Here is a 24,079-nt window from a genome sequence, read left to right on the forward strand (position 1 = left end):
TAGTAGCAACATATCGGTACCCTTTTGCTATGTTGCTGTTATGGGGAGTGTCATCTGACCAAAGGCAGCCTGCTTTTTCTGATATGTCAAGCAGCGACAGTACAACAATCTAGAGTTGTAACAATACAGGGTATGTTTACTATTATGGCTACAGTATTGCATTAGTGCACATACTGTACATTTTAAACACGTGCTCTGTTCCGCATTTGTAGCCTACGACCAGAAAGCAGCATTCATTGAGTAACAGTTATAAAAGTATCAACTTTTATGTTTATGTTTTAAGAACAATCAAACATCAACCATGACAACAAACAAACCCCCTTGTACTGGCACTTACTGTAATACTTTGTCCGCACTGTAAATCACCCTGGATAAGGGCATCAGCTAAGCTAATAATACTGTAATCACCTAAATGAAAGTACTGTTCCACATCAGTGTATTTTATTTATACAGTGAGTATCAACCTGTACACTAAGCATGGAGAAACTCACTCATTTGGGGTGAAAGAACTCTGTTAATTTGCTCTGCTTCTTCTCAGTCACAATTTTGTTCTGAAGGTGAGATTCAATGTCCCAAAGCGACCTGTAGACCCCGTCCCCAAGTCCCTCTAGCTGCGAAAAGTGCCGAAGTGTGTTCAAAGCCTTCAACAGCTCGGAGTTTGTCAGGGATGGAACTTCATCAAAATCATCCTCACTCTCTTGAGTATCCTCTGCATTATGATACATTTCATCCACACAAGCGCGTTTCTCCGGCCTTGCAGCAGCTGCAGCGCGCAGTAATTCCTCATGGGTTAGCTCTCCGAACGTCAGCAAATCCTCGTCCACAGCCACAGCAGCTACTAAGTCCTCTTTTTCCATGTTGACTGGAAGTGGAACATCGTTCAGGGGGTCGTCAAACTCTGCAATACCCTCGTCTCGCCCACCTTCCTCTGGCACAACAAATTTGCCTTTCCGGAAACAGTTGGAAATTGTTGTCGGCTTTACATCTTGCCAGGCCTCAGCAACAAGATGAACGCAATCTAGCAAGTTCACAGTTTTCAGGACTGTCTGAACATCTGCGCTGGGGTCCACATCAAGAGCAACATTAATCCGGCTTGCTATTTTTGATCGGTAATGTCCCTTCATGTTCTCAATGACACCTTGAGCCATAGGTTGCATCGAAGACGTAGCGTTAGGGGGTAAGAATTCAAGCTGAATGTTAGTGAGAACCACTCCTTGCGGGTGTATGGAGCAGTTAGCCAGGAAGAGGCATATCTGACGGCTCTGCCAGTAAAGCTGACGATCCCACTTTTTCAACCATTTGATGAAAATCTCACCTGTCATCCAGGCATTCGCTGAACTGACATAATTGAGGGGAAGTTTCCTGAAATCCACCGGAAAGCATCGGGGTCGTTTTGACGTCCCGATCATGACCAGCGGGCGTTTGTCACTCCCATCCATGTTGGCACAGACGAGCACTGTTACCCTGTCCTTTGAAGCTTTCCCTCCTTCTTGCTTTTCATTTTTTTCTCCAAGTCCTCTGTCACAGAGCCCTTTCAGATAAAGCCCTGTTTCGTCAGCATTGTAGATGTCAGCCAGAGAAAACTTTTCAAGGATACGAGGAAGTTTTTCGCACTGCCACTGCTCAGTGATGGGTTTGTCCGCTGACTGTTTTCCACCCTGCTCTTTTCCGCAAGCAACATTGAAGCGTTTCTTCCATCTGGTAAACCAACCGTCGCTTGCCTTAAAATCATTCAGTCCAAGGGAAGCAGCGAGCTGACGGGCTTTTTCCTTGACTGCGGGTCCAGCCAGCAGCACCCCCTGCGCCCTCTTCTCCTTGAGCCATGTAAAGAGAGCCCGGTCGACAGCAGGGGCTTTTCCTTCCCGCCCGCGCTTACGGCAGCCGTTCGACTGGCCGGCTTCGTAGTCAGCCAACAGCTTTTCCTTCTGCTGCCAGATCCGGCACACGACCGACCGGTGCAACTCCCACTTGGCGGCCACTTGGCTCTGAGTGGCCCCCGGCCGCTGGCACTCGCGGATGATCTGCACTTTCTCCTTCAGTGAGAGACTTCTTGGCATTTTGTCTGGGTTCGCCCCACACCACGCGATGCCAGGGGCGGCGGGGGCGACGTCCCCACGGCACAGATGGGGCCTGTACCCGCCAATGGCCAGGCTGTTGTTACAAAGCGCTGCTGGGGGGAATGGCGCTCATTCCCTGTGGTTGCTCTTACACAAGGCTCTTGCTGCACACAAGCATCGCCTCATCGCCTGCAGCTTCAACATGGCTGCCCCCTGCCTTGCCCTCATCCAAGATGGCGGCTTCCTTAGCACGCATTGCCTGCAGCTTCAACATGGCTGGCCCCTGCCTTGCCCTCATCCAAGATGGCGGCTTCCTTATCACGCATGACCTGCAGCTTCAACATGGCTGCTCCCTGCCTTGCCCTTATCCAAGATGGCCGCCCCAGCGTCCTCTTATCGCAAATGGCGGCTTCCTTAGCAAGCATCACCTGCAGCTTCAACATGGCTGCTCCCTGCCTTGCCCTGATCCAAGATGGCCGCCCCCAGCGTCCTCTTATCAAAGATGGCGGCTTCCAGCTTGGCTTAGCCTCGCTAGCCCCCGAGAGCTGCCCTTGCCTGAGATGGCCGACGAGGCGTCACTGGGAGCCTGCGCCAGGCTTTCCGGCGGGGGCGGGACCGGGAGAAAGTGAAAGTGACAGAGAGGCCGCCGCGCCGCGGGCAGGGAACGGCCCCCCCGCCCCCCCCCCCGTTAGGGAGAGACACCCCCCCGGCGTGACCCGTCCGGTGAGAGGCGGCGGGGGGACACGGGGAGACCCCCCCGCTGAGAGCCTCCTCGCGGGACAGGGACCCCCCACCCCGCTGAGCGCCCCACCTGCGGGACGGGGGCCCCCACGCTGAGCGCCCCCCCGTGGGACAGGGCCCCTGTCTCCCACTGAGCCCCCCCCCGGAGTCCCCCCCGCGGGACAGCCCCCCAGTTGAGCTCTGCCCCCCAGAGAGACCCCCATCCCTGGGACCACACCTAGGGGAGGGAGACCCCCCGGTTGAGCCCCGCACCCCCAGGGAGGGAGACCCCTGAGACCCCCCCCCCCCCGCACCCTGGGGAGAGACGGCTCCCTCCCCCCCATTGGCTCCCCTAGGTGGCCCCCCAGCGGCCCGGCCCCGGGGCCCGGCCATGCCGCGGCTGGAGGAGGTGGCCAACGTGGTGCTGCGGGTGCCCGGCATCGTCCTGCTGGACCTGCTCTACCGCTGGGACGTCCAGGCCTTTGCCGAGCTGCTCCGGCCCAAGCAGGAGGAGGCGTCGTGGCGCCGCCGCGCCCTGTGGCACGGCTACTACCTGGGTGAGGCTGGGGGCACGGGGGAGCGAGGTCTGCGCCCTCCCAGGGAGCGTCCAGGAGGGGACGGCGAGGCCCGGGGAGGTATCGGGGCCGCCCACCCTCGTGTTTCATCTGGACGCGGGTGGGAGGTGCAGACTGAGTCCCAGCATGCATTGCTCCTTGGCGCGTGGCATGCTTGGGCTGGCTGTCTGCATGCGCCACAGCTGGAGCAGGGCACTGTCTGTATGGGGGCGTAGGGTCCTGGGCGGAGACTGGGTGCTGCCCCCCCAATCTGTATGTGTGGATAGTGGGGGGCACAATTTAAAGGTTTGGCTGCTCCCCCAAACAGCTCAAGTCAGTCAGACCCTCCGATCCCCCGGCACAACCCTCCCTTGCCCTCACCGTGCTCCCACAAAAGCGGCGCCCCCTCCCTGCAGCGCCCAGCTGCTGTTCCAGCCTCTCCCCGCGGGGCGTAGATTGCCTGGCCTCCAAGGTCAGGGCTCCACCAGCTACGTGCATGGAGGGGGCCCAGCGGCACCATGTGACTGAGCGGGGCTGGCTGAGTAAGCAGGAAACCCATGTGCGGGAGTGGGGAGCCCCCGCCCCGAGCTCCTGGAGGCTGGGTGGTTTCCAGCTGTGGCTTCCAAGGCGCCCCCCCAGCTGGGGGCTCCTGTATATTAGCCACCCCATGGTGTTCCCTATCCCCCCAAATACAGAAGTCAGACTAGGCTGTGTGCGTGGCAGGCCGGCTTGTGAGAGCGCTCTGAACGGGGCATATTTTGGGTGGAGCTCTTGCCTGTCACATCGCTGGGGGATCGGCTGCAGGAGTGGTGGATCGATCCTAGCGCAGCGGGACCCTGCTTCATTCGCTGCCCGATGACAGTAGCTAACTATGGGCCCGGACAGAAGGGCAGCCCAGCTTCCCCTGCCCCCAGGTATCTGTCTAGGCAACACCTCTCACAAGCTTTGATGTGACCGGCAGGCCTGTGGATCTCCGTGTCCTGGGTGCTCTAATCTCCGGCAGTTTGACAGCAGGATCCGGCAGTTTGACAGCAGGATAAAGGTCTTTGGTTTGCTGGTTGTCCCGGGAGTGCTAGCTGGGAGCACGGCACCGCTGCAAAATAGCCCTTTCCTCCTCAGGTCTGGGCATGTAACTAGCTCCATTTGGCTCCTTCCCAGGCCAGCGGGAGCTGGTGTGTTGGCTCGTGAGCTCTGCAGGGTGGATGCTGCCTTGGGCGAGGGAGCTGGGTTTGGGTTCAGAAAAGAACTAGGTAAGTTCCTGGAGGATAGGTCCATCCATGGCTATTAGTCATGGCTGCAGCCCCATGCTCTGGGTGTCCCTAGCCTCTGACTGCCCGAAGCTGGGAGTGAATGACAGGATGGATCACTCACTAATTGCTCTGTACTGTTCATTCCCTCTGAAGGCAATTCCCTGGCATTGGCCGCTGTCGGCAGACAGGATACTGGGCTAGCTGGAGCATTGGTCTGACCCACTCTGGCCGTTCTTATGGGTTTGACTCGTGCATCATCCAGAGAATCATTAACCACATTCTGAATGCAGACGCTTTCTTGTTGCTGTGTGAGGAGGAAGGACCTGGCTTGATGGTCGGGTCCCAGGGCAGTTTGCAGGGCTGGCAGGTTTTGTTAAAACCTGTTCACTTGCAATCCAAGCCCATTGAATCATAGAATATCAGGGTTGGAAGGGATCTCAGAAGTCATCAAGTCCAATCCCCTGCTCAAAGCCGGACCAATCCCCAGGTAGATTTTTACCCCAGTTCCCTAAATGGCCCCCTCAAGGATTGAACTCACAACCTTGGGTTTAGCAGGCCAATGCTCAAACCACTGAGCTATCCCTCCCCCCAGGCAGTGAACAGAGTCCCATGGTGCCATTTTTACTAGCGCGCGCAGGTTTTCCCCTTCTAGTCCAGTGTTGGCTCCTGCGTGGAGAAAGGATTTGAGTCCAAGGCTGCCAGAGAGAGGAAGTGAGGCCCAGAGCGGGTAAGGGAATCACACGCTGAGGTACCCACGCCTGAACGCACTATTCCGGGCCTGGCTTTGCAAGGCCAGGTACAGAACGACTCACCCTGCCGCAGACAGACCGGTTGCCTCCAATGTCTTTGGGCCTTGCTCTGTGAGTTAGGGTTGCAGTTGTCGGGTGCGAGACCTTGGGCCCAGGCTGCTGGAGGCTGGTCAGAGCCCCGAGGGCCTACAGGAGAGAGGCAGCTGCCCCCTTCTGGCCTGCTGGATGACCCACACTAGTGCACCTCTGCAATGGGTGATAGCCCCTTCCTGTTGTTCAGTGTCGCTGTTCAGCAGCTGCCGCACCCTGCTCCAGAGGTGGCTGCATTTCAGTGGTGGGCGAAGCTCCCACTGCGTGTAGCGTATAGATGGAGTTGTTTGGGAAAGCGCAGTATCTTAACACACGTGGCTGAGTTTGAACTGGTTTCTCCTTTCGTCGCTAAGGTAAGAGGATGGGGGCCGGGGCAGAGAGACTCCAAGGAAAGGCTTGAAGAGGAGAGACCAGAGCGCCCACGGGGCTAGCGCTAAAGGCTGGGTGCCATTTCCGGCTGTGCCCTCGGGCATGGGTGGGCAGCGCAGTGAAGGGAGACGGCAGGCATGGCTGGCTGACCAGTTCTCTCCCTTTCCCAGGCCACGTGCTGTGTGTGGTGGTGCTGCTGCTCCCAGTCAGATCCCTGGTGAGACTATACCTGTACGGCCTGACGCTGCTGCTGCTCTTCGTGGGGCACCAGACGGCCAGGTGAGCCCCCTGCCGTGCCCCAAGGGCTCTGTGCTCTCGCCACGGCCCTGTCAGGGGCATGCAGCGTACGTGGCTCTCGCAGGGCTGTGGGGGCTAGCAGTGCGCCTCGCAGCAGTGCTTGGTACCCTGGGAGGAGAGCCCCAGCTCCGGGGGAAGCTGTCACAGGGACTGGAGGCGCGTGCTCTCGGGCTGTGACTTCATGGCTCTGACTCCTGGCCCTGGGGTAGTGCTTGCCCCTGCGGTGTGATCAGGAGAGGAAGGTGGGCTGGGTTTCACTGGCGTGGGGACTCGGCAGAAGATCGCAGGTGCATACCTGGGGCTCTGGCTAACTAGAGTGAGTGTGGAGCTGACAGGCGGGGGGGTGGAGGGACGGAACAGGCACCTGCTGCTAAGACCCCACCCCTCTCCTTCCAGGGACTACATGCGCCATGAGATGGAGGGTGAGTTCCAGGGGGCTGTGTACCAGGACCCTGTGGTGCTCAGCCGCTTCGTGACCGCCCTGACAGGTGAGGCTGCCCCTGTGGCCCCCCCTTCCTGAGACGCCTCTCTGCGGGGCCACCCTATCTTCCCCTTCGGCACGGGGAGCAGATGGAAGCCCCCACAGCCCGAGGGAGGGGCGTGTCCCCGGGTCAGGGTTTTCCCATGGGATCCCTCCCACCAAAACCGGAATGGCCGCAGAGCATGCGGGGTACGCTTTCCCCACCCCCAGCGCCTGTTCAGGGAGCGGAGCGGAGCCGAGACACCCACAGCTGGCACCGGTACGGGTCGGGGGGCCCTTTAATGGCCTCTCAGTGTGACCACGGCACACCCGCTCCCACAGCGCGGTGGGGAGCCCAGCCGGACTGCCGGCTGACCAGCACCTCTGAGCGACCGGCACCACCTCGAGTGAGTTTGAATCCGAATCCTGACCGCATCTCGGCTCGCCCTGGGGCGTGTGACTTCACCCCCCGCTTTGGGCTTCGAACGGGGGCTGGGTTTGGACGTAAGGGCCGGTCTGCGCCCCGCGCTGCGGGTTAACTGGCCGTGTGGGCGATACACCCGTTCAGTTACACGCCGCAGCCCTGGCTCGGCTTTCAATCCGGCTTCTCCCAGCGGAGTTTGTCAGTGAGTGGCGGGTGGATATACCCAAAAGGGGTGTCTCTGCACAGGGGTTGGTGCGGGCGAGGTTGTGCGTAGAGCAGACCGAAAACTTCCCAACTGACCTCAAACGACAGACACAGCTCGGGGCTAATGGCTACCCAGGGGGACAGCGCCCTCCGGTGGCCATTTGTAACCTGAGTGGGGAACACTTCCTTGCAGGCAGGGTGCAGGTCAAGCCCCTCCCATACAGCCTCTGTGCCGCTGGGTGGGGGCCGTGGGGAGGAGGGTGAGCCCAGGCCTGCTTGCAGCAGTGGCTGGGAGAGCTGGTGATGAGTCGAGTCTCCCTTCACGCAGCACCTCTCATCTGAGGGTCTCAAAGCACCATCCACGCTCACTGAATAGCAAACGTCCCGCTGGCCCCTGGTGGCGGGGGGCAGCATTAACGGCCTGTTCTAGGCGGGGAAGTGGCTCGCCCACGCCCGACAAGGAGACGGTGGCAGGTCTGGGAACAGCACCCAGGAGTCCTGACTCCCAGCCCCGTGTTCTAAGCACTAGGCCACGCTGCCTAGGCTGTGGGCTGCAGCCATCGTGCCAGCTGGACATGTGCATGCCGGGAATGCTGGTTGTACAGGGGAGCGACGTGGGACGTGGGAAGGGACCCGGCAGGGGCCGGCTGTGAGCCACGGCCACGCTCCAGCTGAACTAACGGGCCTGATCTCGCCTTCCCGCCAGGCCAGATCTTTGTGAGCATGCTCTGCGCCCTCCTGATGAAGACCAAGCAGGTGTGGCTGTTCTGTGCCCCGCTGCTCCCGCTGCTGGCCCGGCTCTGCGGCTTCCCCCTCCAGGCGCTTCCCGTGGTCAACACCTTCGCCGCCTCCGTCACTGTGGTGGAGGTGCTGTATGTGGCCGCCTCCCACCTGCTGGTTCCCTTCCACCTGGCCGCTGCGGCATGCAGGGAGGTGGCTCAGGTGAGCGGCTGGCATGCAGGGAGAGGGCGGGTGAGGGGAGATTAGTGAGTCTGGCAGTGCCCTCAGGCGGGCAGCTCGGGGCACTTCACAGTGAAACCAGACTTGTCCAGGGGACTGGCCAGGTCAGGGGGGTAGGAATGGGACACGGGGCCTTGCCCCTGTAGGGGGCGCTGGTTCCAATCCAGCTGCAGGAGAGGGGACTGGTCAGGTCAGGGGGATGGGAATGGGACACAGGGCCTTGCTCCTGTAGGGGGCGCTGGTTCCAATCCAGCTGCAGGAGAGGGGACTGGTCAGGTCAGGGGGGTGGGAATGGGACACGGGGCCTTGCCCCTGTAGGGGGCGCTGATTCCAATCCAGCTGCAGGGGAGGGGACTGGCCCGGTCAGGGGGGTGGGAATGGGACACGGGGCCTTGCCCCTGTAGGGGGCGCTGATTCCAATCCAGCTGCAGGAGAGGGGACTGGTCAGGTCAGGGGGGTGGGAATGGGACACGGGGCCTTGCCCCTGTAGGGGGCGCTGGTTCCAATCCAGCTGCAGGGGAGGGGACTGGCCAGGTCAGGGGGGTGGGAATGGGACACGGGGCCTTGCCCCTGTAGGGGGCGCTGGTTCCAATCCAGCTGCAGGAGAGGGAACTGGCCCGGTCACGGGGGTGGGAATGGGACACGGGGCCTTGCCCCTGTAGGGGGCGCTGATTCCAATCCAGCTGCAGGAGAGGGGACTGGCCAGGTCAGGGGGGTGGGAATGGGACACAGGGCCTTGCTCCTGTAGGGGGCGCTGGTTCCAATCCAGCTGCAGGAGAGGGGACTGGCCCGGTCACGGGGGTGGGAATGGGACACGGGGCCTTGCTCCTGTAGGGGGCGCTGGTTCCAATCCAGCTGCAGGAGAGGGGACTGGTCAGGTCAGGGGGGTGGGAATGGGACATGGGGCCTTGCCCCTGTAGGGGGCGCTGGTTCCAATCCAGCTGCAGGAGAGGGGACTGGTCAGGTCAGGGGGGTGGGAATGGGACACGGGGCCTTGCCCCTGTAGGGGGCGCTGGTTCCAATCCAGCTGCAGGAGAGGGGACTGGTCAGGTCAGGGGGGTGGGAATGGGACACGGGGCCTTGCCCCTGTAGGGGGCGCTGGTTCCAATCCAGCTGCAGGGGAGGGGACTGGCCAGGTCAGGGGGGTAGGAATGGGACACGGGGCCTTGCCCCTGTAGGGGGCGCTGGTTCCAATCCAGCTGCAGGAGAGGGGACTGGCCTGGTCACGGGGGTGGGAATGGGACACGGGGCCTTGCCCCTGTAGGGGGCGCTGGTTCCAATCCAGCTGCAGGGGAGGGGACTGGCCAGGTCAGGGGGGTGGGAATGGGACACGGGGCCTTGACCCTGTAGGGGGCGCTGGTTCCAATCCAGCTGCAGGGGAGGGGACTGGTCAGGTCAGGGGGGTGGGAATGGGACACGGGGCCTTGCCCCTCTAGGGTGGGAGACTAGCTGGCTTGGGGAGGGTGGGGGAATGAGTAAGGCTAAGATGAAGTCATGGAATCCGTGACTTCCAGCGACCTCCCTGACACTGGGGGCCCCGCAGCTGTTCAGCCGCTATGAGCAGCCCCACACCGCCCCCCGCTCCCAGCCTACAGCAGCAGAGGAACCCTGGAGCTGCTCAATGCTCACGGGGGGTCCCACACAGCTCCCAACCCCGCAGGGTAGTGCGGGGACCCTCGTCAGCTATAGCCCCGCAGGGCAGCGGGGGGACCCCTCCCAGCCACTGGGAAATGGGGTCCCTGCAGCTCCCTGCCGCTGCGGGGGGCAGGGTGCCAGACCCTCCTCCCTAGACATTCTGTCAGGGATGTTTTTAGTAAAAGTCAGGGACCGGTCACGGCTTCCGTGGTTTTTTGTTTATTGCCCATGACCGATCCCTGACTTTTACTAAAAACATCCCTGACAGAATCATAGCCTTAGGAATGAGACATGGGGCCTTGCCACTCATAAGAACATAAGAACATAATAAGAACATAATATGCCTCTGCACACTGCGTGGATAGTTCTCTAAAGATGTCCACGCAGTGTGCAGAGGCGGTCAAAAAAGCAAACAGGATGTTAGGAATCATTAAAAAGGGGATAGAGAATAAGACTGAGAATATATTATTGCCCTTATATAAATCCATGGTACGCCCACATCTCGAATACTGTGTACAGATGTGGTCTCCTCACCTCAAAAAAGATATTCTAGCACTAGAAAAGGTTCAGAAAAGAGCAACTAAAATGATTAAGGGCTTAGAGAGGGTCCCATATGAGGAAAGATTAAAGAGGCTAGGACTCTTCAGTTTGGAAAAGAGAAGACTAAGGGGGAACATCATAGAGGTATATAAAATCATGAGTGATGTTGAGAAAGTGGATAAGGAAAAGTTATTTACTTATTCCCATAATACAAGAACTAGGGGTCACCAAATGAAATTAGTAGGCAGCAGGTTTAAAACAAATAAAAGGAAGTTCTTCTTCACGCAGCGCACAGTCAACTTGTGGAACTCCTTACCTGAGGAGGTTGTGAAGGCTAGGACTATAACAATGTTTAAAAGGGGACTGGATAAATTCATGGTGGCTAAGTCCATAAATGGCTATTAGCCAGGATGGGTAAGAATGGTGTCCCTAGCCTCTGTTCGTCAGAGGATGGAGATGGATGGCAGGAGAGAGATCACTTGATCATTGCCTGTTAGGTTCACTCCCTCTGGGACACCTGGCATTGGCCACTGTCGGTAGACAGATACTGGGCTAGATGGACCTTTGGTCTGACCCAGTACGGCCTTTCTTATGTTCTTATGTTCAGCTCAGAGCCTAGTTCCTGCGTAGCCCAGGGTGGCTGTGCGGTGCTGCGTGTGAGACAAGCTGATGAATCGGAGTCCATTTTAGTGTGAGCCCCTTCATGCAAACCACCATCAGCACTGGGCCTCTTCGACCTCCTTACGGACAGTCCCCAGGGAGGGGCTGGGGCTCTGGACTCCCCTCTGGCCCTGGGGAGCCGGGCTGGGGCTCACTGGTGGGGACAGGGCACTCTCCGGGAGCAGCCGGGGTTCTGTCTCCAGGGCCGGGAGCCCAGAGCTTAACACACTTCAGACACTGCCCCCAGGTGCCCTGTAAACCTGCCGGCTGAGCTGGTACGGGAGTCTGACTGCCCAGCCCGGTGGTCCCTCCGGTCCAGTGTCTGACTCCATCACTCAGACCAGAGGGGGATGGAGGCAGCGGCTGGCGATGGGCGTGATCAGACACCCCCTCCCTGAGCTGGGCTGGGGCTCTGTCCGGCCACCCAAAAGGGGGAGTGACTCCTCCGTGGTAGATCCCCACGGCAGCCCCCCGGCCCAGCTGTGTGACAGCGCTGGCTAACGGGTGCCTCCTCCCCAGGGACTGGAGATGTACCGGCTGGTGGCGTTGGCCATGTCCCTCTGGAGCCAGCTGGCCGTCCCGGTGCTCTTCCTTGTCTTCTGGCTGGTGCTCTTCACCCTCCAGATCTACTCTTTCCTGGCCTCTTCCAACAGCCTTCTCGCCCAGCAGGGGCTGCTCTTCATCTTCCTCAGCAGGTAGGAGGGGGCAGGGGGCGGAGTGGCCTGGAGGGCCACCAGGGCTGATCCAGGGAGCAGTGGGCCCAGGTTGCCTATGGGGGGGCGGGGTGATCTAGGCCGTTCTGGGCTGGAACTCCTCTAATGCCGGGGTTTGAGATAAGGGACGTCGCATACCCGACCTGCTTGGACCCCAGTGATTCAGGTCCGGCTCCCTACTGCCCCCTGGTGTTCCTGCTGCGGTGCTGTACCTGCCTGCTCTCCTAGCCCATTCCCTGGGACCTGTCCGTATGGGCTAGGGGATGGACCCGGGGCCTCCCGAAGGAGCGTCTCACCCTGCCGTGTGGTCTCTCGGCAGCGTGGCGGAGTGCTGCGGCACGCCCTACTCCCTCCTTGGCCTGACCTTCACCGTCTCCTACCTCGCCCTGGCCGTGCTCAACCTTTGCAAGTTCTACCTGCTGGGCTACGACGCCTTCCAGAACGGCAACGTCATGCACAGGTGAGGGGCCCCCGGGGGCGCGGGCATGGCTGCCGTGCTGGGGCCGAGGAGGCCGCATGCTTGGCTTCTGGTCAGGCGGCTCTGCCGGTGACCGTGCTGCAGTCAAAGGGGACGGCCCCACGGATGGACGTACCCTGGCTGGCTTGGATCGCGCTCACTCCAGTCACGAGCAGTGGAGCAGCGGCAGCGTGGACGAGCTGCTCGAACACGTACCCCGGGGGGGCTTCTCCAGCCCATGCTGTCGTGGCTTCCCAGATACTGGTACTGGAGCGAGCGAGATGCAAGCTAGCTCAGGTCTGTCTAAGCGTGCTGCAGTCACCGCTCTGATCGCAGGGGACACCTCCCCGGCAGCTGCCCGGCTCCAGGGGCAGGGCTTCCCACTCCGCCTTGGGCAGCAGGATGGCATCGTGCCGTCATCCTCAGGGGTGTGGTGCGGGCGCGCTCTCCGCTCTCCCTTCTTGTCTCTGTGATCCATGAGCTGGGTCTGACTCTCTCCTCCCCACGATCACACTCCCCTGGGCGGGGAACACGCATGGTTAATTGTGACTCCGGTAGTGCTGCATGGCGGAGAGAACGCCTGCCACAGCCGGGGCAGCTTGTTATCGGCCTGAGGCAAAGCGCTGGCAGCTGTCAGGAGAGGAGGGGGGGGGTGACTGATGCCCAGGATCCGTGTGTGACGGGTTACCCCCACTCCGGGGTGCCACTGAGCCCGCCCGTTCCATCAGCCTGGGCTCCCTCACCCTGTCCTGCTGTGCCAGGCCCTCAAGCCTCCACCAGCACACACAGGTAGGGACACGCCCAGCTGCAGAAAGACACAGACACTGAGATCAGCTCTGCATGGGAAGAATCAGCTAGGGGATCGCCCAGCACTCCAGTGCACACCTCCTCTGGGGTGCAATCCCCATATTGTACCGTCTTGCCCTGCCCAGAAAACGGTACAGCGTAAGCTCATGACATTCGCTCCCTCCCTCAGTGTGGAGGAAGTTATGCACAGCTTTCTGCCCCTCCCGCCCAGTTACGGATTCCACAAACTGGTTTTAGAGAAAACAAAGCCAAGTTTATTAACTACAAAGGATAGATTTGAAGTAACTATAAGGGATAGCAAACAAATCAAAGCAGATTACCCAGCGAACAAAACAAAGATGAAATCTAAGGTGAAGATACTACAGAAACGGGTTACAAGTAGGAGTTTCTCACCCCAAATGTTGTTTTAGGCAGCGTGCCGATTGCCCTGCCCCAGGTGACCGGCTGGGTGCTGAGTTTGGGCTGCCTTCCCCGGCGATCTGGGCTGTGAGCACCACTCCCCCGGGTCGAGGGCTGTGTCACTGATTTGGGCAGGGTCTGAGTCCCGGGGTGCAGCACTGCGTGTGCGTTCGTGGCTGGTCGCTGCACGTGTGGTTACCGTGGCTGGCTGCTCAGATAGCCGGTGACACGCCTGGCTATCTGCACTAGTGGGTCCTGGCTTTGAACACGCGGTGGCGATCGCATGCCTCCAGCGAGCGCGCGGTTGTTGGTTGAAGCCCCATGCCTTCTTCTCCTGCTCGCCTGGCAGGGGTGTGACGGAGGGTGTGACGCTGCTGCTGCTGGCTCTCCAGACGGGGCTGCTGGACCTGCAGATCCTGCAGAGAACCTTCCTCCTCAGTATCATCCTCTTCATCGTGGTGACGTCGACCCTGCAGTCCATGATCGAGATAGCCGACCCCATTGTGCTGGCGCTGGGGGCTTCGCAGAACAGGTAGCACCTGATCCCCCAGCCTCCCGTAGGGGGCAGCAGGATCCGGCCCTGCCTGATGCCCTGCAGCCTGCCCTGGTGGTGTGGCACAGCTTCCACCCAACCAGAGTCCCAACGCTCCCCATGGCTGGGGCTCATCGCATGGGGGTCTCCCCAGACCAGGCATAGTCCTGGCCGCCCCTCGGGACTGCCTGGGGCTCGATGCAGCACCTCTTCTCCCAGGGCCCACCCCAGAAAGGGTCCCGTTGACGTCTCAGGCCCTCGGACAGGCTGTTGCTGAGCGCAGCGACGCCACTGCCTTCCCCTTCGCCCCTCGCGGGGCTGCTGAGACCCCTGGCTGGGAGCCGGTGCCATGGCTCAAGGGAGCGTCCCCAGCGGCCACGAGGAGCTGATGGGATGCAGAGCAGTGAGGGCAGAACTGGCTGGGCCCTCAGGCCTCCCTTAGCTCCACCTGTCCAAGCGGGGACGGGCAGAGTGTCGTGCGTCTCCCTCACTCCTCGCCGGTCCGGCAGGCTCCCTAGCCCTCTCCTCTGGGGTGGGAGGGACCCCTGGGCGCCGCGGGGGGCTCTGGGGAAGCGCCGGAGCCCTGCAGGCTGAGCTGTGGCCTGGCCAGACCTCTGACATGTTCCTCCTCCCAGGAGCCCTTGGAAGCACTTCCGCAGCCTCAGCCTGTGCCTCTTCCTGCTGGTTTTCCCCTGCTTCATGGCGTACAAGATTGCTCGCTTCTTCCACATGGACTTCTGGCTGCTGATCCTGGTCTCCAGCTGCATGCTCACCTCCCTGCAGGTACGGCCGGGCCCCCTTCTCCTGTACCGACCCCCAGCCGCGCGCTCCCCTCCCCGCAGGAACGGCCGGGCCCCCTTCTCCCTGTACCGACCCCCAGCCGCGCGCTCCCCTCTCTGTGGCTACGGCCAGGTCCCTCTCCCCCCAATTCAAGTCCCCAGCCACGTGCTCCCCTCCCTGTGGGTATGTCTGGGTCCCCTTTCCCCCGGTCTGGGTCCCCAGCCGTGTGCTGCGCTTCCTACTGGTACAGCCGGGTCCCTCTACCCCTGATCCAGGTCCCCAGCTGCGGGCTCTCCTCCCTGCGGATACAGCTGGAGTCTGTTCCTCCTGGTAACGAGCCCTGCCACCCTCGAATCCCAGCTCCCATGGTGCTGCGCTGGCTGGCTTGGGACCCTCTGAACTTCCTCGCAGCCTCCTGCCCTCCTGGCCAACCCACGTTCTGTGCCCTCTGCACATGTTGGGACTTCCCTGCCAGCCCCTTGGCAGAGCATGACTGACTCTGTTCAACAGCGACCACAGCACGGAGCCCTGTGCCCTCGCTGGGAACCCTTCGCTACCTGAAACCTGGCCACTCAGTGTCCCCCGTCCCTGGGCCGGTCCCTGACACCTCGCCCCCTTCACACCCACCCTGGGGTGGCACCTTGCCAAGGGGCATGGGACAGTCGTGGTAACCAGAGTCACCTGGTTTTCCATCATCTGCCCCTTGCGAGGGGCGTGGGGCCGACTGACCTGGTTGCCATTGGCAACGGAGCATCGCCTCCACTCTCTGACCCTTTGTGCCAGGTGATGGGCACCCTCTTCGTCTACGCGCTCTTCATGATCGAGCTGCTCCAGGACGCGCCCCTGGAGAAGACGGACGAGATCATTTACTACGTCAACGCGGTGAGCCGGGTGCTGGAGTTCCTGGTGGCCGTCTGCGTGGTGGCCTATGGCACCTGGGAGTCCGTCTTCGGCGAGTGGAGCTGGATGGGCGCCTCCGTCATCATCATCCACTCCTACTTCAACGTGTGGCTGCGGGCCCAGTCGGGCTGGAAGAGCTTCCTGCTCCGCAGGGAGGCTGCCAAGAAGATCAACTCGCTGCCCAGGGCCACCAGGGGGCAGCTGCGGGACCACAACGACGTGTGTGCCATCTGCTTCCAGGTGAGCCGCCTCCCCCGCGGGATTGCGCCGTGGTGCCAGCGCTCAGCAGCGGGGACGGGGACTCCCTCTCCAGGGCACAGGGGGTCTCCAGCGCCCTCCTCCTGCCCCGCGGAGTAGGTCACTGCTGGGGCGCCTTCCCCTGCTTTTCAATGAGCCTGTGCGGGGGACGGGGCCAGTTCTCTTGCAGATCAGAAACCCCTTGAGTGCACTGCGTGTATCTCGGGGGGCCCCCTCCCCAGCCCAACCTGCTCTGCGCTAGGAGGTGGCTTCTCGGGGGGTTGTACAACCCGAGCTCCACAGTTGGCCTCCACGTGCCCTAGAGCGGGGGTAGGGTTGGATCCACTTCGAACAGGCTGCGAGGGCTGGGGGGGGGGGGGGTGTCACTGGGGGGTTCACACTGAGATCAAGGACAGTGACTGACCCAACGGACCCCAGACTTGTCGCCTGCACAGCCCCCTTGTCGGATGTCTTGCTCCCTGCGGCCCCAGGCAGCTTGGAGAACACCGGCGTGACCTGGCGTGCACCGGCGGTGCAAGGTCACGATGTGCGGAGGACGCCAGTTTGTAAAATGCCATCCTCCGCCCCCTCGTGATTGCTGTGACCCCTCCTGCAGCTGGTCCGACCCCACGCGGGCTGCCCCCCAGAGTGTGGGACCCGCTGGGCTAAACCCTGGGCAGTTAGTTGCTCAGTTCTTTCGTCCACTCAGCATTGCTAGGGGGCAGAGGAGTTTCCTGGGTTCAGGCTGCCTGCAGATTCAGGCGGACGCTGCCGCTCCCGTTACACTTGGGCCCGTTTGGCACGTGTACTCCAAGGCCATGAGCGTGAGATTCGGCTGAGTCTGGTTATGCTACGTGGGCCCCGTAACTGCCCTAGGCCGTGTGCTCACCTGCCCTGGAATCCAGGCCCACGTGTTCCAGGCTCCATGGCCACGGGCGGGCAGCAGAATTGCACACTGACAAGGATTCGAGCCCTTACCGCTGAGAAGGGAAACCTGGCCTGAGGGGGAGGAATGCAGCACCGACTGCCTGAGTCTGCAGGCAGCCTGGAACAGGAGCTCGCTGATCTGTGCTGAGACCCGTGACTTGTGCGGTACAAAGGATGCCAGTGGGGGGGCCTCTGGTGACAGCCCAGGCTGGCAGGTGCCTCCCAGCGCAGCTGCCCAGCAGGATGGGAGGCTCACGTCTCCTGGTGACTTCCTAGGGGCCCTGAATGAGAGGGCCAATGGGCAGGCAGAGGGGTGCTGGGTAATGGGGCATTTCCTGGCCTCGCCTTGGGGTGCCAGCCATGCTGGAGAGGCTGGTGTGAGGTTGGCAGCACCCCTATAACACCCCCTTGCCCTCGATGGCACCAGGGAGCCTGGGACGGCCTCTTGAACCAGGCTGTGCCCCGGGTAACTGGAGACTGGATCTTCGTACCCCCGTCCCGTTTCAGCCGGGACAGCGGTGTCTGTCCCAGCCCTGGCTGTGCTGGCCGGCTCCCCACTAACCCTCCTTCCTCTGCCGGGCAGGAGATGAACGTGGCCGTGATCACCGACTGTGGCCACTTCTTCCACACGGGCTGCCTCCGCAAGTGGCTGTATGTGCAGGACACCTGCCCCATGTGCCACCAGCCGGTGAAGCCCTCGGCCACCGAGGGGCCGCAGCCAGACGGGGGAGAGCGGGCGGAGCCAGAGCCCATCCCAGAGGAGCAGCCGCCTGAGAATGCAGATGCCGAGGCTGCGGGAAGGGCAAGGACCCCGGGCCCCAGCAGGACCGCTGAGGAGCAGGAGAACCCAGCACTGGCAGAGCCCAGCAGGGCCGGACTGCTCCCAGAAGCTGTGCCCAGTGGGGGGGGCAAGCCCATGGACCCAGCTGGGAGCAGGACTCCCCAGCCAGTGTCTCAGGGCTGCACTCAATAGCCGCGTGCCTATCTGGGGCGCACAGCCCTGCTGGGCACCCTGCCCCTCAGGACCGAGGAGCCGGCTCCTTCAGGAGCCCCAGCCCGGCGCCCAGGTGGAGTGGGGCAGGAGCCGGGGCCGGCACGGTCTCCGACGGCAGCCACAGCCCCTCTTCAGCCTGCAGCGCCAGCCCCCCACCCCCGGAGCCTGGGCTGGGGCATCCCTGCAACCCGAGTGCCCAGCGAGTCAGTGCCAGGCATGGCCGGTGCCAGCAGAGGTGGTGTGACGGCCGCTGCCAGGCTGGGAAGTGTAACTGCCCGTGCGCTGCCCTGGAACACGCCCGCTTAGCCCCACAGGACAGGCCTGAGTCTGCAGAGTTGCTTCAGCTCCGGAGTCCCCAGCGCAGTGCCAGGGCGGAGCACGCCTGGCTTTTAGAAAGGCAGCAGGGCCCAGCCCAGCCCTGCTCCGGCTGCACGGAAACAACCGCGAGGCACTTTGCTGGCTCGTGCTCCATTGCGAACGAGCACCACCGGGCTGGGCTGCCCACGGATATAGAATGGGGGTGTTACCGCTGGCTCCCTAGTCACTCGGCAGCTGCTGCTAAGCTGGGTGCCAGATCTGTGTGGGCTCTCAGCCCGAAGGCAGCCGGCCGCACCCGCCCTTCCCTTCCCTCCCCCTGCCGAAGTGGGAGAGGCCGAGACGCACGGGCCTGATGGCTCTGGGGTGACTGGGGCATCCTGCAGCTGCTTGGGACCATGTGCAGGAAGAGGGAGAACCTATCTGGGCAGGCCCTGTGCTCTCCAGGCCGGGCCTGTCTGCTCGGGCACGGGCGGAGGTGGCCTGCTGCACCACTGGTATTACAAGGCTCCTGGGGGGGACCTTGGCACATCCCAGGATTAGGCCCTGGGCAGGGCAAAGTGCCCTTTCCCTCTGCTGGTTCAGCCTGCAGCATCCCCCGCAGAGCCTCTCCCTGTACCAGGCCAGTTCTGCTCTGAGAGGAGTTTGCCCTGGCAGGGGAGGGGCCAGGCTGCTGCTGTGACACAAGGACGCGTAGCTATGCACTAACAGCAGCCATGTCTCACCCCAGAGGTGGCTGCATACCAGTGGTAGGCAAAGCAAGGACAGGCCGTGAAGTCTCCCCCATTCTGTACTCTGCCCTCTGAAGTATTTATCCACCACAGGTCAATGCCCCTTTCCCATGCAAGGTCCCAAGGGAATGTGATGAAACTTGAATAGAAAACCCCTTTCGTTTTTAAAGCCTCAGGGATTAGTAATTCCAAGGAAGCTGTGGCTTCTCCCGGAGATGGACGGGCCTTCGTACAGCTGGGCTGGGCATGTCTGCGCAGCGTGTTGGATCCATTTGGAGTGAGGTGTTCGATCACCGTCAGCTCTCTCTTCCCTTTGGAAGGGACCCCGTCCAGCCTTATTCGTGGTACCTTTGGGCGATCAAAGCGCCTGGAATTTGCAGATTCCCATTAAAGCTGTCGCGCTGTGTGGGCCGTTTGCACTCGGACCGGCGACCAGCACAGGGTGGCTACGAAAGTGCCATTAAAAACACAAGGAACGTTTGTGTGGATCGTCACTGTGAACTGGGGGGAGGGGGGGCAGGGCGGGTCCCGCTCCGCTCCACTGCGTGGGTAACCCTGAGCCAAAGGGAATGGCCGCAGCCTAAACAGCCACCTGCCCTCAAAAACCGAGGGCCAGGACTGCCTGGTGCCGGTAACCTGCTCTGGCACCGCTGGTCTGGCCAGGTCCCCTCCCGTTCTCAGCTCTTCGGTGTGCCCCAGTCCCTGATCTGCTCCAGCCCTCCCAGTGCCGCTGCCCAGTGTGCTGCCTGGCTCAGCCAGCCGCAGGGCCCTGGGCTCGGTGGTGAGGCAGGGGCCTGTGGAGGCTGTTGCCCCTCCCGCTCGATGCCAAGGGTTGCCCCTGCGTGGGCCTGTTCCTCCGTGCTAGCCGGGCCTTGGCCACTACTTCAGAGCTGCGGGCGCAGGGCTCTGGAGAGCAGAGGCAGCGGGCTTAGCGCAGGTTCTTGGCTGGCGGGATCGTGGAGGGGAGACACCGCTGCCCACCTGCTGGGGCATGGAGCTGGCGCAGTGTCCCGGAGTAATCCCCCTTCTCAGGGGAGGGACGATCCGAGGGCCTACTGCACACCGTGGGGCCAGGCCCTGGGCCAGAGAAACTGACCAACGAGCGCATGGGACCGTCGCTGTCCCTGCTCTTCACGTGGGGCTTGCCCTGCCCAGGTGAGTGGGGAAGCAGGGCCCTGCCCCTCCACGTCCCAGATGGCTGGAGGGGTCCAGCTGGCCCCTTCCCCTCTGGGCGGCAGTTCTCCCCACCACCGGCCATGCTGAGGAGCAGGCGGGGGGAGATCCGTGAGGAGGTCTCTGTCACCACGAACCAGCTGCAGCCATGTTTCTGCTTGTTTCTTGGAGCAAGTTTGATTCCTTCCTTCGAATCTCTGGCGGCTCCCTCGGCCCTGCTGAGGGGATGTTGGCTGCTGGCCTAGACCCTCTCCCAGTCCCCCCTGAATCCACTCCCCCAAGTCTGGGCTAAACCTCTGTGCCAGCACTGTGCTGCTGGGGGGGGCTGTTCATTTCATTCCAGGTGAGGATGTTTAAGGCCAAACCAGCCAGATCTCCTGGCTCCGCGCTGCAGGGACTGGGCAGGCAGTGGCCTCCTTGGGTCTCTGAGCCCAACGGGTGAAGGCTAACGGCATTTTGGGCTGTATAAGTAGGGGCATTGCCAGCAGATCGAGGGATGTGATCATTCCCCTCTATTCAACATTGGTGAGGCCTCATCTGGAGTACTGTGTCCAGTTTTGGGCCCCACACTACAAGAAGGACGTGGAAAAATTGGAAAGAGTCCAGCGGAGGGCAACAAAAATGATTAAGGGTCTGGAGCACATGACTTATGAGGAGAGGCTGAGGGAACAGGGATTGTTTAGTCTCCAGAAGAGAAGAATGAGGGGGGTTTGATAGCTGCTTTCAACTACCTGAAGGGGGGTTCCAAAGAGGATGGATCTAGACTGTTCTCAGTGGTGGCAGATGACAGAACAAGAAGTAATGGTCTCAAGTTGCAGTGGGAGAGGTTTAGGTTGGATATTAGGAAAAACTTTTTCACTAGGAGGGTGATGAAGCACTGGAATGGGTTACCTAGGGAGGTGGTGGAATCTCCTTCCTTAGAGGTTTTTAAGGTCAGGCTTGACAAAGCCCCGGCTTGGACGATTTAGTTGGTAATTGGTCCTGCTTTGAGCAGGGGGTTGGACTAGATGACCTCCTGAGGTCCCTTCCAACCCTGATAGTCTATGATTCAAGTTACTGGGATGGGGATTTCCCGGGATGGGGATTTCCTGGACCGTGCCCCTCAGGCTGGGGCGGGGGGAATTATGACTAGTGTGACCCTTGCAGGCCCTCTCTGCTCACCATGGACATGAAAGGTCCTGCCCAGGTTTGAGGTTTGCTCTGGAATCCCTCCCCCTTCAGTCCCTTGTTCCAGCAGCTGAGGTGCAGCCAGGTCAGGGCGATGGTGCTGTGAGTGGGTCACTCCTGGGGCGGGGGGCGAGGGGGGCAGCTGGCACCAGGCCAAGCATTGGCTCCCAAGCCTCCTGATTGTAAACCCACCCCCATGGTGCTGCTGCGTCTCCCCCGTCCCCCTCTGGAGGGGCCGGGCTGGGCTGGGCCTGGCAGCTGGGGTTAAAGGCCAGAGTGGTGGGGTCCCTTCCGGCAGAGGCTGGCGCTCTGACAGTGTCGGCTCCCCAGCGTGGCCCTGCTCGGGTGGAGGCACTGGGGGGGGGGGGGGGGGCTGGCTAGGTCCTGCGTGCCCCAGTGGCGTCTGGGCCCCAGAGGGCTCTGAGCCCCTTTCCTCATGGGCCCGCTCCTCTGGCGGATGCCTGGCCTCCCAGCGGGCACAGCGCCCGGGCCTCGTCTAGATGGGGGGGTGCCGGGGGGCCCCTCAAAGGCCTGGGCAGAGCAGCGAGGCCTGGTGTCGTTTTGGCTTCTGCCACTAGATGGGGGAGAGGCCTCGCTACAGAGGGAACCGAATTGCGGGTGGCGGCTTTTCTGGCACTTAAACTAGTCGAGTCAGCAGCTTGGCCGCCAGCCCGGGGCGGGGGGGAGGAAGGCAGGAGGTTGCCCAAGCCCTCAGGAGCACTTGGGATCCCCCAAACGCTTGCAAGCGTGGGCCCGGCTTCCCCTCTGGGTTACAGCCCTGGGCTGAGCATCGGGTTCTCCCCACGCGTGGCAAGGCCCCCCCGGGCCGCGAGCTGCCATCGCTGTCCAGTCACCATTATCCCAACGCTCGCAGGTCCAGGCGCCCTCGCCCGCAGGCTGCGGTTCCCCCAGGCAGGGCTGGCTCCGCGGCTCGCCTGGCTCTGTTGTGACCTGGCAGGTAGAGGTGAAGCTGCTGCTGCTTTCAGCGCTCCGGGGGTGCTGGGAACCAGCCCAGCCCTTCGGCATCCCAGGGCAGGGACTCAGCCGCAGCCTCTCCATCCTCCCTGGGCCAGCCCAGCCGTACTGAGCCCCGGCACCACGTGGCACTGGCTAGCGCACGGGCTAAAATCTTCCTCCGTTGGCACCAGAACGAACAGGGGCTGATGGCTGAGTTGCCGGGGGCGCTACAGGCACTCAGCCCCCGCCACGCTGGGCTCTGGTTTGGGTGCAGACGCCCCGGGGAGGACGGAGCCTTTTGCCTCTGGCTCTCCCGTAAACCCGGCCCCGGGTGGCTCCGGCTGCCTGGCCTGTGACTTGGGCGGCTGGGATGTGCCCACACCCATAGCCCAGCTGGCAATGCCAGCGCCCCAGGCTGAGCGGCCAGGGACTGATGCGGGGGAAAGGAAGTGTGAAATGTTGGATCCGTCCCCTCAGGCTCATGTCAGCTGGGGCTGTAATGTCCCCATCAGGGCTCAGGCGCTGAGCGTGGCTGCCCCGGGCCTCGTGGAGTCCAAGGCCAGCAGGGACCGGCGGGTTCATCCAGGCCAAGACTTCTCAACCTTTTTCTTTCTGAGCCCCCCCGCGCCCCATGCTATAAAAACTCCACGGCCCTCCAGGGCCACAATACTTGGGTTTCTGCACATACAAGCCAGGGCCGGCATTAGGGGGTAGCAAGCAGGGCAATTGCCTGGGGCCCCACCCCACAGGGGCCCCCACAAAGCTAAATTGCTCAGGCTTCGGCGGGGCTCAAGCCCTGGGCTTCGGCTTTCGGCCCTGGCCCCGTGAGTCTAATGCCGGCCCTGCTTGGCAGCCCCCCTGAAACCTACTCACAGCCCCCCAGGGGGCCCCGGCCCCCTGGCTGAGAACCACTGGTCCAGGCTGCCCAAGCCAGAGCCCTGCCCCCAGTAACCCCCGGAGCAGCTGTTAGAGGGGGGGCTCAGCATGGGGCGCTCTCCCCTCGCAGCCGGTGCTGGCCCCAATTTGCCCCTGCAGCTCCAAGACCAAGAGCAGCTCCCCCCTGCCCCGGGCAGGGCTGCGGTGGTGGAGCGGGGTCTGGAACTCCGCTGCTGCCCGCCAGAGAGCTGCAGGGGAAGCGACTGCGCCTGGGGGGCTGCGGCCGCCCCCAGGGATTCAGTAAATGGAATCCCTCCGCCTTCCGGCGCTGCCCCGCCCAGGCACTTACCCGCCGGGCGCAGGCCATGGCAGTGGCCCAGCAGGGAATTGCGCGAGCCCATTAGCGAAAGGGAGAGAGCAGCCCGTCGATAAAACCCATTTGGGGAGAGGCGAGAATCCCCTGGGAAACCAGGCTTTTCCCTCCCCCTCCCAGCAGCGCTGGCCCAGCCCCGCCGCCCCCCTCCCACCCAGGCCAGGCCCGGCCCAGCCCCGCGCTCTCCCCAGCTGGGGTGTGGTCCTGGACCTCCAGGCCTCCATCCTCGGCCCCCTCCCCTCTGCCCGGCGATCCCTCAGCCCCCTCCTGCCTGCGGCGAGGCCTGCTGGTTCCCCAGCTCTCCTGAGCCTGCCCAGCCCGGTTCTGCTGCCTGTGCCGAATGGCCAAACAACCCGTTCCCTTGTTAGCCAGAGGGTGTGCCCGGCTGGGCAGTGCTGGATCGAATACCCCCTGTCCCTGCCTGGCACCGCTGGGCGTCTCTCCCTGTGCCCGTGCAGCCCGGCCCCGCACTGTCCGTGTGGGACTCAGCCCGGCACGGGGCTGCCCCCCCCACCCCTGATAGCTGTGCACTCCCCAGGCCCCCTGCACTCCGAGGTGGTGGCTGCTTTGCCATTAGGTGTCAGGTCATGCCCAGCCGTCTGGGCAGACAAAGGGGCTCTTAGCAGCTGGGACCATCAAACGAGACGTCTGGAGTGGCCAAAGCGCAGCCTATCACCTCGGGCCCCGGCCCGTTGCTGCGGGCTCGGCCTCTCCGGCTTGGCTGCTGGCTCAAACCCAGAGCGGGCTGGCGGGGACCCTCCGGAGCTGCAGG

General features: G+C 62.2%; 2 protein-coding genes across 2 annotated transcripts; one reads left to right on the forward strand and one right to left on the reverse strand.

Moving 5' to 3' along the window:
* Positions 1-244: 244 nt before the first annotated feature.
* On the reverse strand, positions 245-2,253 carry LOC135879414 (tigger transposable element-derived protein 4-like). Its single transcript, XM_065405390.1, has one exon. The coding sequence runs from the start codon at positions 2,055-2,057 to the stop codon at positions 492-494; it is 1,566 nt and encodes a 521-aa protein (XP_065261462.1). The 5' UTR covers positions 2,058-2,253; the 3' UTR covers positions 245-491.
* Positions 2,254-3,168: 915 nt separating this feature from the next.
* LOC135879276 (RING finger protein 145-like) lies at positions 3,169-17,694 on the forward strand. Its single transcript, XM_065405197.1, has 10 exons — positions 3,169-3,334; positions 5,960-6,068; positions 6,483-6,574; positions 7,881-8,116; positions 11,489-11,664; positions 12,002-12,142; positions 13,695-13,877; positions 14,513-14,660; positions 15,441-15,797; positions 17,305-17,694. Exons 1-10 carry the CDS (start codon positions 3,169-3,171, stop codon positions 17,692-17,694), a joined length of 1,998 nt encoding a protein of 665 aa, XP_065261269.1.
* The last annotated feature ends 6,385 nt before the right edge of the window (positions 17,695-24,079 follow it).

The sequence above is a fragment of the Emys orbicularis genome, chromosome 5 (assembly GCF_028017835.1).
Source record: "Emys orbicularis isolate rEmyOrb1 chromosome 5, rEmyOrb1.hap1, whole genome shotgun sequence".
NCBI classification, from domain to species: domain Eukaryota; kingdom Metazoa; phylum Chordata; order Testudines; family Emydidae; genus Emys; species Emys orbicularis.